This window comes from Botrytis cinerea, chromosome 11 (assembly GCF_000143535.2).
Source record: "Botrytis cinerea B05.10 chromosome 11, complete sequence".
Lineage (NCBI taxonomy): Eukaryota > Fungi > Ascomycota > Leotiomycetes > Helotiales > Sclerotiniaceae > Botrytis > Botrytis cinerea.
In genome coordinates, this window is record NC_037320.1 from 878,339 (window position 1) to 896,356 (window position 18,018).

Below are 18,018 nucleotides of genomic sequence, written 5' to 3' on the forward strand. Positions count from 1 at the left end.
TTTATCTCGTTGAACGCTTGAGCGGGATTCATCAATTGATGTATGCTAATGGAATCCCAAACTGTAGTACTCAACCATCTGATCCGCACATTTTCCGCCTCCAAATCATACTGCATGAAAGTAATTTGAGCATGGCTAGTCTCAATGCTTTGATGGCGCGGCAGCCGGTCTTTTTCAAAAGCAGAAAGTACCATGAGACGAAACTCTCCGATATATCCCAAGAATACTGTCGGTAATCTGAGCCTCCATCAGATAAGCTCTCAACATAGCTTTTGCCTCTGCGAACTGGCATATTTTTCGTCCTTCAAGAGCTCTCCTGGTGCAGTAGATGCAAAATTCCAAAAAGAACCGAGATTTATCTCATTGCCATAGCCACAAAATGTCTAGAGAACCATGCCTAGATATAATGACAAGCCTCAAATTGCTAGCAGTCTCTTTGTAATCTCAATCTCGTGAGCTAGAAATCCGACATTAATGTTGTCATGCCGATGTTATTTATCCCGCTGAAGTATATGTCTACTGAAAATCTTCCGTTAGACAACTTATACCACTCTGATCGATCTTTGAGCCTTTTCAAGACTTCAAGGACTACTGTGAACAGATCCACCAGCAGACCAAAGATTGAGCACCCCAGTTCATTTGCCAAACAGTGTAAAAGAAGTGGCGACATGCGAGTAGAATGATGCGTGTATATCTCGTTTCCCCGACCTTCAGTTTCGCAGAATTTCTTGTCGACAACTGGACTTTGGCAGTATCACAAACTGAATTAGACTAACAGGTTTTCCCGTCGCATTTCCTACCTATCGAGCATGATGCGCTATCAAGCTATCGATATATCCGTCTCGCTACCAAAACTTTGCAAATGCTTGACGGTCATCAAGTCACCAAGACAAAGAGCCGTAGCCAAGATCCCGATGAAGGTGACGAGGAAGAATGGCGATAAGAAAGTACTGATGTCGCGATGGTAAATGTTCCAACGCACACCAAACCTCACTTCCCTTCCACAAACAATAACAGATAGTAACCAGTAATCCACCAAGTCAGTCCAAGATACACCACAGCAAGACTTCAAGAATTGCAGATCCAATGCATACATCCAAGCCCAAGAAGGCAAAGAGACGAACAAAAAGAGAAGGAGAGTAACAACCCAAACCCTGATACAGAATTAAACACTCTTGAGTTTTATGTGACAAAGTTAGTTTATACCCATAAGTAGATTTGTTGCAGATTCAACAACAAATATTCATCAATTTTGATGATCTAGGTAGGTAGGTCGATGGGTAAAACAAAAACGATCTCTCACCTCAGACAATGAACAAAGATGATCTGACGCAAGAAACCCAGTAGCAAACTACCGAAGCAAAGCTATGATATATAGAAATGAGACAGAGGAGAGAGCACTTACATAACAATTCCAGACTGAAAATAAACCAAGAAGTTCAAAAGTTATAAGAGTAAAAGATTTCCATCAATAACCTCAAGAAACAAAGAATAAACATCTCCATCTCCATCTCCATCTCTCCCACAGAAGAACACCCAGTAAATCCACCCATCCATAAAATCCAGAAATTTCTACCACCCTCTCCCTCTTCCCTCCCAGCCATGAATGAACCTCGTAACCCTCAACATCCTCCCAAGTCCCAACAAAAACACCAAAAACCACAATCCAAATCCAAACCACAACCAATTTATTATCCATCCAAGGCCATAAAACAACACAAACAGATTTCCAAACAAGTACCAACTTCTAACCAGGCATCTCCCATCCCAATACCTTAACTCAAACCTCCTTGAAAGCGAAACAACAAAGACATCCAAAAAATTCAGGCAGACAATTCGAGCTAAGCGATAAAAAAAGGGTCCGGAATCTTCTCCTCTATTATCTACTTCTTGAACTTTTTCTTCTTCGCTTTTTCTTCTTCACTTCTTCTGTTTTCTTTTTTCTTTTCTTCTACAACTTTTTCCACTACATCATCCACAACCCTTTCAACAATATGGGCTCTTCCGGTATGTAAATATCCTACTCCATTTATTTTTCTCTTTCTATTCTACTAGTTCAAAAGGTTCTTTATCATCATGCGATTGTTCAGATCCAAAACAACAATTGCTTTGATAGATGCCCCAACTTTAACCTATCTGATAGCCGCACTTGCCTTCCATCCTCGAGCCATTGTTCCTACACATAGATAGGTTGTTGGTTGGGCGAACTTCATCAAGTGAAGAGGTTCTTGATCATCGATTCATCTATCCTCGGGATTTGAACAATTGATCGACGACCAAGATCTTTTGAGGCTTACCTGCCTGCTCTTCCATGCTTATTCCCAGCAAAAAAGTATCATATGCTGGAATCGAGCATCCTGAGACTGATGTTTCAGTGTCTGCATTCAAGCCCGATATTGAAATGCCCAGATTTCCGGGATGGTACCTTTCACCTCAAAGCCATATACTAATTCTCCATTCTATAAACAGACGAGGAGAGCGCCACCAGCAAATCAAGCAGCAACGAAAGCTACGCCTCCGGTAAGAAGTCTCACCTGAATCATAACCTCACTACCGCTACATGTTCTAACTCCAGACAATCAGCCAAATCTTGCTTTAATGGATCCATGCGCTCTGTCGACTCGATCAACAACGATGGCAAGTGCATCTCTATTCATCATCATCGTCACCGTCATCATAATGGTCATCTTGCTGACACTGTTCTTTCTACAGACCAGCCCTTTTATCCAGCTTGCTCATCATGTACGTGTCCTACCTCTCGTTGAGCTTTTGATTGTTTGTACTGACAAGAACAATAGTTGCTCCGCCAACTCCTACAGTAATCGAAACTGGTGGTAAGAAATTTTAAACTTCACTATCGTCGCAACTTCACTTTTGACACGGCTCAACGCACACCACTTGGCAGAATAAACATTCACTTTCTCCCATGACAACAAAACACGCTAGTGCGTGCATGTTTACCTATAATCATCCTCTGCTTCGCAGCCTCTTCTTTTAAACAACCTCTTTCCCTGATCTGATTGAAATTTTCTCTACCCACATTTTTTGATTGTTTAAAAGCGATCTTGCTTTCCATCAGCTAATATGAATAATTACGAAGAAGAGGAAACTCCTCCATTTCTGAACCAAATGCTCCGACAAACCGCCAGTGACGGTTTTGGTCCTTCGGCCGAAGTTCCAATTTCTCAAGACAATACAGACAATGGCGCAGACCTTAATCCCTACCGCGCACCCTCAGAGGCCTCTCAGCAATCTCAGCAATCGAGGCAGACTAAGCACGCCATGTCCACCACCGTTCCGCTCACCTACGAAGAAGCATGCCGAGAATTGAAGGCATATTGTGAAGAAAATATTCGAGATGGATGTGGGCTTTCAGAGCGCGAGATTAACGTGATCGCATATGATGAAATCAGCGGCGAAACAAGTCACCACACGATCTTGTTAACTCTCAATCTAGATCTGAAGGATTTAATCTATGGATTGCAGAAGCTTATCGACCACCGCGAGCTTGACCCTAATTCTATCCACAGAGGCAAGGGCAAGTATTTGATTAGGCGTATCGACGTTCGTTGTGGTAAGCGTGATATGGACGGGTTTCTACCAGCTATTGAAGGCGTTGTGACCGATGCAACCTCTCACACTTCGCTCAATATGCCAAATCCATCTGCACAATGGGTAACCTGGAATTGCACCAGTGGTGGTCCAATGAACGACTATTGGGACCTGTATCGCACCGCTATACAGCTTGGCGTTGCAGGAAACATTCCTGTTTTGAGACTTCATACTGTCAAGTGCGGAGACACCTACGATATTAAAGACATCGGCCATATCTTTGATGCTGACGGCTCCAGACACCAAAGAGTCAGACGTTTCTCAGGTGGTAAGCCACCAGGCGGCGGTATCTTCGAAAAGGCAACATCTACAAATGGGGTATCGAGTGGATTGAACCCTATCGCATCTGCGTTCAAGTTTGGTGCAACTTTTGATGAAATTGTCGACGCTTCGAATACTCTATTACCTACAACAGATTACAAGGGCAAGGGCAAGGCAGTCGAGATACAAAGTTCTAACAACAGCGGCCTATTGCATGAAAGCGAATACATAGATGCGAGTAGGAAGGTCACCGTTGATACCACTGCAACAGAGTGGAAGAAAGCTCCTATTCCTGACTGGGATAGCTTGACTCCCGCTATCAATCACAATCCCGGTGGATACCAAGCGAAGCCAACTTCTTGGACATACTGGCAACGAATTGGCGGTGATCCGGAAACACACAAACAGTTCCCTCTAGGCCATATCCCCTACCCCGTGTCATCAGATATTGACCACTGCGATTTTCTTCCAGGAGAGCCAATTGACATGAAATCTTCAATTTCTTCTGCGATGAAAGCAATTGCGAAAAATGAGAAGCCAGTTATGCCAAAACTGAGTGCTCAAGAACAGGCAATTCTCGATGATATCGCAAACCAGACAAGAAAGGAGTTTAATAAAGCCAGAGGTTTTGATCAGGAAGATGATGATCTTTTTATTCCAACTGCCAATCCAAACTGGAATCCCAATGGCTCCAAGGATCAGCTTACGAGGGACAGAGAAGTTGCATCGGGTATGACCAGCATGGCCAGCATTCCCACAAGATATCAAACCCAAGCAGCCATTTCTGAGACTAGGCAAGGACCACCATCTTATGTCGCCGCATACTACAATCGCCCAACACAGCAAAATACAATGGCTGGTAATATGGCTGGTACTTCTCCAAGTACAATGTCTGGTACAGATTCTTCTGCTATATTTGCATCACCACATGCCACCCAGAGCAAATCTACATTCCCATCCGGTGGTCGGGCAAGACCTTTCACACCCAGTCAGATGACGTCGTTTCAAGCATTGAACGCTGGAAGTAGACCTAGCACACCTACCCTTCGGTATGGTGGTAGTACTAGCTCGTTTGCAATGCCAAGCACAAGTATTGGTTTTAATGCCCCTCCTAACACCATCTCTCGCAGCCGACCATCCTCGCCTGCAAATTTGAGTCAGATCACAGACCAGCTGTTCAACTTGAATATGACCAACCCCCAGGGACAATTGCGCAGTCACAACAATCAATTGATTGTTCCCAATTCTCGATCATATGCCGCAGAACTCGGAGCCAATCAAAATACCTCGTCTGCTCAGGGTCTTGGTAATCTTTCACAGAATTCTGAATGGAACTTCACCCAGGAAGGGACCAAGTATCCCTTTGGATACAATTTTGAGTTTGGTGGCAATGGAGGCAATGGAAGCACCGGAGGAATCTGATTAATGGAACAGCGTGGTAAATTTGTAGACTGGATATGTACCGGTCAACTTAGATGAATGGTTGGGATGTTCATATTGATTTCTGGTAATAGTATGGCTCGAAGAGACTTCATTCGGATTTTTCTAGCAGAAAGCGATTTCGGGATCTATCATCGGGCAAGATACTATAGTTTAGTCTTCGGAAACACCAATCGACCAATGGCTGAGATGTAACCGTTGATCCACCATTCAATTCAGCGTTTTTTTTTTTTTTAATTAAATGCTTGCAAATATTCATGTGATCAAGTGCAATTTATGAACAAAGATGCAGATACTGCTGGGATAAAACGCCATATTCCCCGCAGATACCTAACTGCTTTGTATTGACGCGAAGGCAATTATTGGGGAAAGTCTGCTCGAGAACAATCTGTTAATTGCCGAGGACTGGGCCAATCGTATAAACTGCCGGATGAGGTGTGGGATATCTATTTTGTACCGCAAATCATTGATATTTGGTGCAGATCTTAGATCGTTTCGATGACATGCAGCGACGAAATATATTACATATGTCAGGATACCGTGCAATCAGCTGAGGTTATATGGCAATATCTGTAGGATATCAATTTGCCTGGCCACAGATTATGATCTGAATACAAGAAATCAAATTGGCAACAAGCGGGTCGTATCCACGAAGCCGGCCTTGGTGGCTATCCCAATGGCCTGGATTTTAATCTGCTGGCTGGGTCAATAAGCTGGCCCTTGTAAGAAATACACCATTCACCGAAGACGAAAATGTACGAAATTGTAAGTATTGTCACTTCGCATATTGCAAGACCGAATCGAGTCCATCTCGTGTACTGCCGAGGATGCGTACCACTAATATAGCAACATAATTTAACCCATATTGGACTTTGAGTTGTGCCAGAATTGATCGAGGCGGCGGGAGGGCTTGCTGGAGTACGTCAAGATAAGAGACCTGCAAAGGCAGAGGATATGGCATTATTCATGAGAGGAGCAGCATGTGCAACCACAACACTAACGAGTCGTTCGATTGTGTGCCTCCGCAGGTTGTATGCAAGGTTGTATATTTTAGTACCGATCATTGGGAGATATTACTCGTCCCTAATGAATTCTAGTGTGATCCAAATGTTCGACGGCAGCAGCTGCCTGCGTGAAGTGGTGTGAAGACTCTAGGCATTTATGACGACGTTGGACCTTTCGCCCCTCTTTCCTTATTCTTGGGTTCTTTTGTGCATAATGACCATCGCATGGTCGTCATCGGAGAGTCGAAAGTGTTCGTACACTGCAAATGTATACTCAACGGGTTGAGTGGTGATTCGCATGCTCCAATCGATTGATCATAGCTATCTATCGAATGTGCGTCTGCGAAAGGGATCAATTGATTGGATTGGTATGGGATATTAGTCCGGTCCCTTGTTGGACGAAAGCCACGAATGCAAGTTGGAGTGGTGGATGAATTGAAGCTTGACGCTCGCCGCTCGTGTGGAGAGAAATGAAGTGATTGATGATGTGATGAATAAAAGACGGTGGTTGAACGCAACGGTAAACGTGTCGGCTATTGGTTAATTGTGGGCACGCCGCTGAAATGCAAGGATAGATAAGGTTACATACATGCTGTATGTATGGAAGTACCGTCCACTAACTCCAAACCCTTGGAAATTTGGAAATCATCTCAAGACAATTGTAGATGAGAGTGGAAAATGGAAGCGGAAGTGGAGATGGGAACGAGAAAGGAGTCAATATACGATTGTGCACTCGGTTATATCAGCACGCTCAAAGCGTTGAGTACCGTCGATGGTCGAATACAGACCTTTCTCCTGGAATCCAAACCTCAATGATAACTACCCATCCCCCTACATGCTCTCGAAGGACTGCTTCGCCAATCCGAGTAGATGAGCATCTTACCCAGTATGCATCCCCCATACCTATATCCACCCATCACATAACCTTCATGCATGCCCCATCCGAGCCATCGCCGTCCATATTCGTGACTTGAGACTGGCTTTGAGCAAATCATTGTATTGGCACCTCCGATCCATCCTATCAACAGGCACAATGGCCAACGGTATGAGAATTGACGCACAATCCACGGCGGGGGCTTGTATAAGTTGTATTGTATAGTGTCCGATATGCACGTTCGATTTGCTCAGATGCTTTACTCATGTTCAGCGCTAGGCACAACAAGGAAAGAGAAGTGTCCATTCATCATGTACGAAGCACATCTTGTCGGCGAGCAGGCGGCGAATGGAGGGAGCATAATTTCCAGCACAATCATATTCCGTTACCGCTGTTGCCGCTTCCATAAGACCCCGTGAAATGCCACATCCGGAGTACATAGGCGTGGCGTGGAGAACATCCTTCCAAGGGAACGGTCTAGGATCCGACCAGTTCAATATCCCAGACCCGAAGTAGATTGGTTTCGCCCTTATCGTTGAGTGGAAATCTTTCTTCGAACGTGCGTTTCCTCGTGAATCAATACTTAACACGCACCGCAACCTCGCATCTGGTCTGCATTCTTTCTCCAATTGCATTCTACACCGTGGGTGGCGACCAAGACGCAGCTGCCAAATACACACATAGTACGTACTGCGAATCAATTGCACCCCCATACAGCTCGCCGCATCGCGTGGGATGGCTTGGTGGCCGAGTATCAACAGATAACCCCCTACGGATCATACACGAGCCCCAACGAAGCCATGCAATTTGCACTCCCGAGCGATCGCCTCTTGATCTAATCCGGCTGACAGGAACCATTGGAGTGTTAGCTGTAACTACCCACGACGGAGCAGGGCACCAATTGACGCTTACTAATACCGGTGAGTAAGAAATGTTTATATTTGTCCATTCGCCTCCTTTCCCAACACTTGACTCGAAACTTCCTCTGCGATTGGCATTTCAAATCCCAAGCCTCCATGGATGAGTGGATTACAAGCAGCAAGTGAGTAAGAAGTCTTTTACTCACACTCCGTACCAAACGTTATGGTGCCGAGTCACCATCTGGAGTCGTAAGACAATTATTTATACACACACGGCGATGACAGGGGATTTGGTCAACGGATGTCGAGGTTAACTATATTGAAAAAAAATGGTGGTCAACTACCTACCTACATACATCATACATCATACAATAACATAAGACACCACAAGACACTCCCATCTCCCACAGCGTTCAATGAAATTACTTAATGTTTGATAATCGACGCATCTTTGCTTCTTCCAATATTTACGTTTACAATGATTCAAGCATGGTTGTGGGATCGAGGAAAGGTTAATTCCTTCCTGGGTTGGTTCTTGAAAATGTTCATAAAGAAAGCCTCGCGCGCGCTCCATTTCATCGTATATATCTAGGAGAACCACATCGTTCCTCCCACAAACAGATTCCATTCAACGCTTTTAAATATGCCCCGTTCCTCCTGAATCTTTCATTGCATAAAGTCGCAACTGGTACATTTTCTGCTCACACAGCATGCGAAACCACACATGCAGCAACTGATTTGTCATTGTCTCGATAGATTTCGGTTCGCACTTCACGTTACTTGGTGCATCTGGATCCATCAAGCATCATGGAGACATCGTCCACTCCTGTGGCTTCACCAAATGTAAGTCCGATAGTCGATGACATTCCGCGACATTGAAGAAAGCTGGTTACTTCCAAATGTTCAACCGTTCTTGGAGTAATGAGGCTCTTCAGAACCAGCGGCAGATATACCTCGAACAACACAATGATACTCTGCTAATCGTTCAATAGCTCTGGTTTGCTCTGAAGATCCTACGATATACGTACCCGACTCTCGTCTTTTTCTATTTCTTCATCGCCCTTGGTATCACTGTGTGTTACATGCAAGCAGAGAAATCTCAAGTCCAGGATCAGTATGTTCGTCGTGGGCTGATATTGTGCTTCATTGGAGGTCTTACCGGAACATATGTACGTCATTTACACCCCAGTGCGTAATTTTGTTCCTCTAATATATCTTTGATGATAGGCTGTCGAAATAATTGTCGCCATTATCAAGTCGTCGGTGGAAAACTGGAATCCAGGACAAGACCGAGTTGTAAGTGGAATTTTTCTCGCTCCAGGGAGGATTAAGCCACGACGCGATGGTCCAAATGATTTGCGCTGTTCAGATTGACATATTGAGGAAGAAGTTATTGATTGTCAGGAATGAACTTTTGTGAAAATCTCAGTCTGAATGATAATTTAATTGTTAATTCGCACTGGAGATAAAAAGGTGCTCTAGAGTATATAGGCATTTGGGAGACATTTGGCTTCAGCGTGCGACTCACTTCAGGCATCGTGTGGTTGGACTTTCTTCTGATTTTCTATGTTATCGTCTCGATTATGTCTTTTTTACTTTGACTAACCTTCTAGGTTTACCTCATCTCATCAACTCTGGTCTTTCTGGTTGAGATAATTGCCCTCGGAGACACGAAATTTCCTACATGGTATCCATACTATGGAACTTGGGTCATAGGTCTTTGCGTGGAAATCTGCTTAATCACTTTACCAAATGTGTTTTCTCCGCCGCCCAACTCGGCTTTCGATTACATACTCATTACTATACAAGCTATGAGAATCTTCAATCTCATCGCCTTACCTGTTATCTACTTATATATTCGCAACACAGACATAGTACCCGAAACTATCGATGCAGAACGACAATCACTATTAAAGAAGCCCTCGGATCCATCCAGCTCCGAAAGCTCCACCCTAAACGGGAATGGATATGGCACAACGGGTGAGTCTACTACCCAAGATCATGAAGATGTAGGAGACGAGTCGGATACGGCCAGTATAGCTTCGGAAGACTCTTATCTGAAAGATCAGCGCAAATCAAAAGAGGCTATTGCGAAAAGACTTAAGGAAGACGGAAACTGGTGGACTTACCTCAAGGGATTTTCTGTGAGTGCTCGAAATTCAAATCATGATTCCGAACATTTAGACTAATCACCAATTTCAAGATGTTTATTCCTTTTGTTTGGCCAGTGAATCACAAAATGCTCCAGCTCAGGGCTGTTCTTGTTGCAATCACTTTATTGGCAAGCAATGCTTTAAATCTTCTTGTTCCAATACAGTTTGGTATAATGGTGCAAAGCCTAATCAACTATACTGGGGGTGGTAAGTAACGCTTCAGTGGCTATCAAAGGAGCTTCCAATAGTCCAGACTAGCAGGCTAGATTTTATCTTCCATCATTTGAAGGACCTCAATACATTCAAAAATTTGAATATTGCAATTGTCTTAAAATCAACAACCTGCCATTATCGACCTGCAGTCTGGACTATTGGGAACTGAGTTCGTAGGACCTTCTCTAACCTACCTATATAGATCATAGCCATAACATTTGGACGCCTGTCCTTCTATACTCGCTTCTTAGGTACATAAACGGCGGTTCGTGTCTCACAGTAATAAGAACATGGCTCTGGAATCCCTTGGAACAGTACGCATACAAAACACTCAGTTTAGCCGCCCATAGCCATATCATGAACTTGTCTTCCGATTTTCATGACAGCAAATCATCCTCGGACCTGTTTCAGGTAGTACATGGAGGTCGATCGGTCGCAGATTTGATGGAGATGATCTGTTTTCAGGTAGTCCCGATGATTATCGATTTGGTCATCGCGTTCATCTACTTTGGTGCCTTTGGACCTTATATGTTTCTTGTCTTGGTTGTCACATTTGTATCTTATATGTATGCTACGGTAAAACTGATCTCCATGAGAACAAATCAACGCCGGGATTACATAACATTTGCCAGAAAGGAATGGACAACAGGGCAAGAGTCACTGGATGGCTGGACGACTGCCAACGTCAGTATTTATGTCGCAATCTTTTACACAAATGCTAATGAAATACTAGCTTTTCAACATGGTACCCTACGAGAATGAACGCTACTCCGGAGGTAAAATTACCCCCTGACACAGCCTTCAGGATTGATTAATTGACTAACTTGTTGTAGTCATCAAAGAACATATTGACTCTAAATGGGCCTATGAATGGTTCTGGTACATTGCTTCCATGGCAAAAAGCTTGATTATGTGCTTTGGGCTGACAGGCGTACTCTGTCTTGGTGCCTATTCGGTAGTGTATGAAGGTCAGACTGTTGGAAAGTTCACTACCTTGCTTATGTTTTGGGGTCAAATACAAGGTATGACTTTGTTGAGGTCCTCATTATGTGCATGGATACTAAACCTAGCCCAGAACCACTATCATTCCTTGCTTCGGCATATAGAACTATCTCTAGTTCCTTGATAGATGCCGAACGCCTTCTTGAACTACTGAAAACAGAGCCCTCAATCAAAGAAGCTCCTGATGCCAAAGACCTAGAGATTACCAAATGCGAAATTGAGTTCAACGATGTCTGTTTTTCCTATGATGAGCGAAAGCCTATCTTGAAGAATGTTAGTTTCTTTGCTCCAGGTGGAAAGACGATTGCATTTGTCGGTGAGACTGGCGGAGGTAAATCAACAATGTTAAAATTGATGGATCGTTTCTATGACGTCAAATCAGGAAGTATCAAGATTGATGGTCAAGACATTCGAGACATCAAAATGCACAGGTAAGACGAAGATTCAGATACTCAGTACTCTCATTGACATGGAATTATAGTCTGCGCAGCCATGTTGGTGTTGTTCCACAGGACCCTACTCTTTTCAATGATACCGTCATGAATAATATTCGATATGCTCGTTTGGATGCAACCGACGAGGAAGTATACGAAGCCTGTAAAGCTGCCGCCGTTCATGACAAGATTATGAAATTTGCAGATGGTTACAATTCTAAAGTTGGTGATCGTGGCGTAAAACTTTCGGGCGGAGAGAAACAACGTGTTGCGATTGCTCGTGCTATACTAAAGCAGCCAAAAATCATTCTGCTCGATGAAGCTACCAGCGCTGTTGACACAGAGACGGAACAAAAAATTCAGGAAGGATTCAATGCATTGTGCAAAGGTCGAACAACGTTTATTGTTGCGTGAGTTTTGTTCGATACATAAAGCATATTTTCTTCGTACTAACTGTTATTAGTCATCGATTGTCAACTGTGATGAATGCTGATCATATTGTTGTTGTCATGGATGGCCAGATAGTCGAACAAGGATCTCACGATAAGTTGTTTCACTCCAAGGGGCGATACGCAGACCTATGGGCGAAACAAATCTTCGTCAAACCTTCTGACAGGAAATCAAGGTCCAAATCCAGATCAAAGAGCCCTGCAAAAAAGGATGCAGCTCTCCTTAACGATCTCGCTACCGAGGACAAGACGGTCAATCTTGCGACAGCAGCAAAAGATCATGACCACTCACAGGACGATGGAATGGGGGATGATAACGACAAAAGCTCCAGCGTCAAATCAAAAGATGTAAGTGATGGATCAAGCTAAACCTCAAAAGTTTTGAATATATAAACTCGCATACGGGAGGTTATGGGAAAATAGCAAGTTTGCTTTGGTGGCGTTTGAATCTGCACTAAAACATTTATTTAATATATATCCAATTATACTACATATCACTGTGATGAGCCTTGAAACCAACCGCAGTGTGGTGGTATGGAAATCAAATCCTTGTGAAATCTATACATATCTAACAATAACATTTATGTAATGCATAACGAATAGGCAATATCTAGGAGTGGCTTTATCTAACATACTCAGGAATCAAAACGCAAAGCAGGCGAACTTAATCATGCGAGCCTACTCTCAAAGGCAGATTCTTCGAAACTCAAGATTACTAATCTCAGTAAACCCAAGTTCCCCGCAGGTGGCATGGAGGTTCAAACTAAAAAACAGCCTCTTGGGGGAATTCCTCGTCCAACTCCTGCTCATCGGCCTGCTACTACCCCTCAGCCAGCAACTGCCACTGCTCGTCCTACTACTACCAGTTCTCACCCAAGAACCTCTCGTCCTTCCAGTCCTCAACGCAAATTTTTTACGACCCAATCAATTGAACAGACATGTAAGGCACATTCAGCTGAGAGTCCACCTCGTCCACCAATCTTGAGCCAACCAAGATCTCTCTTTTGTACTGGTAATTTGCCCGTTCCGATTCACGCCAAAAATGTTCTTGATCACCCGAATCCGTGGGGAGAGGAACAACCTTGTAGAACTCCTTCTTCTACTCATTCGGCGCTTTCCTCCAAATCAGTTCGAATTAGTGCTGATTTAAAGAATGAGAAGATAGATACCGTATTTAAGGCAGACAACAGTAAGTTGGATAATGGTAAAATCGATGGAAATGTGCAAGATAAGGTAGAGAAATTGGACAAAGGATTGCCTAAAGGACTGCCCAAAGGATTACCCAGAGGTGCAATGTCTATTCAACTACCACAGCATATGACCAACGGACCAGTTGAAGAAAGGCAACGTAAAATCTCCGCTGTGGAAAACCATACAAATTTCACTGCAGTCTCTGAGCTCACTCCATTGCTCGCTTCAAAAGACTCGCCCATCCGGATCGGTCCTAATTTCTCCACTCCCAAAGACATTCTCAAAGCACAGAAGAAACAACTAGCAAAAGAAAGAAGGAAATCAGGTTCTTCTTCACGAACTGTCAGTGAGCCAGTGAATACCGTATCACCAGCTCCCCTTATCGAAGCCTCTCTCGTCCAGTCAGCAACACTGGTTGAAGTACAAACTAAAGAGGCAATTAAGGAACACAGAAAGAGAAATAAGGAAGAACGCAAAGCAGAGTCTTCAAGAAAGAAAGAAGATAGTATCAGAAAAAAGGCGGAAAAGAAATTGAAAAAACATGGTTTTGGCAGTGTTATTGCTGCTGGCAGTGAAGGTGGTATGTTCTTCTTTTTATATTTCTACCTCTGTTCTTCTGCAATCTTCGTGCCTTGAGCTCCAGCTAATTGAATGGTGTGTGGAGTAGAGATTGGTGGTTATAGTACTGCTGCTACAAAAGACTTTGCTACAAGTGAGATGAATACTGATAATAAGGATATTACCTTGGAGGAAACAACTGGATTTTTTGGTTTTACGGACGGAACTGTAGAATCTGAGATAGATATCCCAAATTCTGTTCAGAGTGAGACGACAGATGATATAATGATTCCCACCGCAGCACAATTAGCAGCAGATGCTCATTATCCCCAGAAAGACCGAAGAATACAATCGAAAAGCGAACCAAGAGGCAATAGTGCTAGTCGTGAATCAGATGGTGTGGGTACTGGCTCGCAGGATACAATTGTGATTATGAGGGAAGGAGATGTAGAAAGTAAAAGTGGTACCAATTCTTTAACTAGATATCCGTCGGTAAGCGGAGATGGAGTCGCAATTGAAACCCCCAGGGCAGGAGAGAGAAAAGGTATCTTGAAGAATTTCGCGCAAGAAAAAAGAAGAGCTAGTGCGCCGGCGAGAGAGGGGTTTGGTTATGAGGAGAGGGGAGGGAGAGAGCGCTTGAAGAGGAGGGAAAGAATACCGACACCGATGGCGATGGTGGGGGGGTTGATAGGAACGGGATTAGGGGGTTTAGGGTTTGGTGTACCAGTTATGCCGGAGAGGGAGAGGGAGAGGGGACCGCCGGTTTCGTTGGGGAGGAATATGCATTTGAATGTGGGTATGCAAGGACAGGGACAAGGACAGGCAGAGAATTTCGTGAGTGGAGGCAGAAGAATGTATATAGGAGGGGGATTGATGAGGGGAAAGAAGAGACAGTGGAGGATTAGGAGTCGAGCTATGGAGTCTTCTTGGAAGGGAGAAGGAAGTGTACATGAGGGGATGGACGGAAGTGGAACTGTAATGGAAACTGGTATGGGAAGTGCGGGTGCAAATTTGAGGATAGGAATGGATGGAATGGGGAGTATTGAGGGCGGTGGAAGGGTTAGGGAGGGAAGTGTGAAATTGAGTGAGAAAGAAAGGGGTGGAGTGCAGAGGGTAAGTGAGAACGGAGATGGAGATGGAAATGGAGATGCAAGTGGAGACGGACGGGGAAAGGAGAAGGAAAAGGGAAAGGGAAAGGGAGGTGTAAGGTTTGCTGATGATGTTTAGGACTAGGTTTTTATGTGGGATGAGGATAACGAGGTCATTGTTGATGGTGTTGAGTTTTGCAATCGCTTGTTTTACTTATATCGATTACCTTAATGGTACTGGTATTCGAGCATGTTTTAAAGTAGCTTTACTTTATATGTTGTTAGTTATACCTATAGCAATGTATATAATAGATGAACTAGTATCACATATCGACTTGACGAGGAGAAAAGCACGACGAATAGTGTATGATAAATACATACGCATCTCTAGTTTTTGATCTGCCATGCATTCATTCCAATATACATTCGATTCGATCGTTAATTGTACAATATATGAACAAATTTCTTCCCTTCCTCCTCTCAGTGCGCGGAAGATTTTTTCTTCTAGAATATTCTCCTACCAATCTCCCTTCATCCCTCTTCCTTCGTTTCTTTCTCTCCCTTCCCTTCACTTTCCAATGAAAATCGTAAGAGTGGCGTAAAAGGCTTCGTTGAAGCTTAGTTCAGACGAGGCGAACAAAATAGGTAAGTTTTTTTTTTGAAATCATTAATACACAAGTTTTGACAAGAAAAAAAAAACTTGTCTATTGGTGAAATGTGAGTCCCTCGCTTCCTGGAACTCCTTTTTGATCTGCGGGTGGGTTGGGGGTTTGTGTTGTGATGTAATGTAATGTAATGTAGCGGGAGATGATGTACAAGAGGAGTTGTGGATTTATATGATCGATGGGTTGAATTAAGGACCCGGGTAGAGATATGAAGTGATGACTTGCTTTTATGGAGGAAGACTGGGAGCGCTATGCTACAATATGTTGATGAAATAGACGAGGGAGGATATAAGCTTCTATGAGCCTGACGCCGAGACAATAAGTGGAGAGATAAAGAGGAGATTCTCATATGTAATCCCTTCCACTCTTCTGCAACTCAATGAGTCTCCAACCTCTCGTCTCTGGATTATTAACATCTTCCGCCACTCTTGTAACTCCAATGGCATAGGTGACCAGTTGTACCTTATCTTCCATACCAGCAGCTAATTGGTTCGTCTTTGCGTTTCTATATACGTGAACTTCTTGGGTTCTGCATGTAATGATGAAAACTGGGATATCATTATCTAACATTCTCGCTGAGAGGACTTCAACATGTCGGATATCGAGAATGCGGCCATCAGATTTGAGACCAGCAGTTGTGTATTGTTTTGAGAGAGCATCATAGACGGAAAATTGGGCTGCGGAAAGCCAGAGCTTGAGGGTTTCGGTATCGCCTTTTACGTAGGCATCGAGGACTTCTGGGAGAATGTACTCGCGCATTTCGCGGAGGAAAGGTTCCATTTGGAATGAGGGGTCCATTTCGCGGAATTTCTTAATTACTTGGGCGGTTTCATTTTCGGCGAAGAACCCAGCAACTCGATCAGATATGCTGCGGGCAGTTGAGATCAAGGGATTCTCGGATTCGTTGTAGACGGTTTTCATGGAGAATAAAGATTGCATGACACGATTCGAGTCCCGGAAATCTCTCCAAGCCTCTTTGTATGCTGAGTCTTTGTGCAGGGTAACATTTGTTCCGGCGCTGGTATTGTTAGTCGTGAACGGTAATGTGGTGGAATATGACTTACTTTGGATCTTCTATTGGGACCTCCTTGGTTTTGCCGGTGGTACCCTCTTGCAATTCTCGCAATTCTCTTGCTTTACGTCTCTCCTCCTTCTCAACCCATCCTCCATACCTCGAACTACTTCCATCATCAATCACATTCTTAACATTCTTGTATGCCTCCGTTTGTCGGATTGGTTGTGTCGCCTTGTCAAGCACATTTGCTGTGGCATTGACAGTAGTTCTTACTCCCTTCACTACTGGAGTTTCCCAAGTCCAAGCAGCTCCCTTACCAACTGCGCCTGCAGTAGTCTTTAAAACTTTGCCTGTCGTCGAAGATACTGCTCCAGTAGTAGTTTCGAAAGCTTGTCTAGCACGCTTGACGTTTTCGTTCTCTGTAAATTGATGGGCACCTTCTGCTAATTGCTTTGTGGATTCATTCCATTCTTTTGATGCCTTGAATTCGGTTTGCAGGGTTTCGGTGAAGACTTGCCATGGAGTTTTGTCTCCGTGGGGTGGTGGGGGTGGAGGTGCCTCTTTGGATTCTTCTTTTTTGCCTTCACTGCCCTCTCCTTCTTCCTTAGTCTTACCCTCTCCAGAAGTAGATTCTGAGTCTTTAGCAGAATCCTTTTTGCTAGGCTCTTCTTCTGTAGCTTCTTCCTTTGCAGCTGCGTCCGCTGGATCTACTGGTTTTGCCTTCTTTTCTTTGCCCAATCTCCAGCTTTCATGAAAATGCCGCGAGGATGCTGGGCATGCTACAGATCTAATTTCTTCTGGAAGGAATCGTGATCGCAAAGGCGCAGGATATGAAAGAGTCGCAGGCCTCGAATGTCCCGCTGTAGAAAATTGTAAATTCCGATTTTGTTGAACTGTCTGGCGACGAAGGGTGGAGCCATTGGATGAAGGTCTCGCGATTGAAGACAGAGAAATCTGTTTACTTGTGGGCGTCCTTGTCGCCGCTGTTCGTAGCCCGTTCATATTGACTGAGAACGAGGGTTTAAATTATTAAAAAGCTACTTCAAAAGATATGATGAGAGTTGAAATAAATTTGGTTTCGCAAGGTTATCATTGAAAGGCGGCGATTTTTGAACATTTTCTCCGATCGACAAAATTTCAAGGCTGCAAGGGTTAGTGGAGGAAGCGGAATAACCCAGTCCGAATTCAACTTTCGACTA

General features: G+C 43.9%; 4 protein-coding genes across 4 annotated transcripts; 3 read left to right on the plus strand and 1 right to left on the minus strand.

The window, feature by feature from the left end:
- Positions 1-1,994: 1,994 nt before the first annotated feature.
- On the plus strand, positions 1,995-2,848 carry BCIN_11g02550 (hypothetical protein; the record flags this gene model as incomplete). The annotated part of the gene is made up of 4 exons (XM_024695901.1): positions 1,995-2,007; positions 2,470-2,520; positions 2,584-2,742; positions 2,799-2,848. 4 exons carry the CDS (start codon positions 1,995-1,997, stop codon positions 2,846-2,848), a joined length of 273 nt encoding a protein of 90 aa, XP_024551703.1.
- Positions 2,849-3,084: 236 nt separating this feature from the next.
- BCIN_11g02560 (hypothetical protein) lies at positions 3,085-5,295 on the plus strand (the record flags this gene model as incomplete). Its single annotated transcript, XM_024695902.1, has 1 exon — positions 3,085-5,295. One exon carries the CDS (start codon positions 3,085-3,087, stop codon positions 5,293-5,295), a length of 2,211 nt encoding a protein of 736 aa, XP_024551704.1.
- Positions 5,296-8,765: 3,470 nt separating this feature from the next.
- BCIN_11g02570 (hypothetical protein) lies at positions 8,766-15,428 on the plus strand. The gene is made up of 13 exons (XM_024695903.1): positions 8,766-8,894; positions 9,044-9,220; positions 9,279-9,347; positions 9,665-10,195; positions 10,255-10,411; positions 10,620-11,101; positions 11,151-11,193; positions 11,251-11,439; positions 11,493-11,850; positions 11,901-12,263; positions 12,317-12,650; positions 12,942-14,073; positions 14,161-15,428. The coding sequence occupies exons 1-13, from the start codon at positions 8,859-8,861 to the stop codon at positions 15,276-15,278; spliced, it is 4,989 nt and encodes a 1,662-aa protein (XP_024551705.1). The 5' UTR covers positions 8,766-8,858; the 3' UTR covers positions 15,279-15,428.
- A 124-nt stretch (positions 15,429-15,552) lies between these two features.
- On the minus strand, positions 15,553-17,906 carry Bctim44. Its single transcript, XM_001556707.2, has 2 exons — positions 16,869-17,906; positions 15,553-16,822 (listed from the first exon to the last, which is right to left on the minus strand). Exons 1-2 carry the CDS (start codon positions 17,819-17,821, stop codon positions 16,150-16,152), a joined length of 1,626 nt encoding a protein of 541 aa, XP_001556757.1. The 5' UTR covers positions 17,822-17,906; the 3' UTR covers positions 15,553-16,149.
- Between the last annotated feature and the right edge of the window lie 112 nt (positions 17,907-18,018).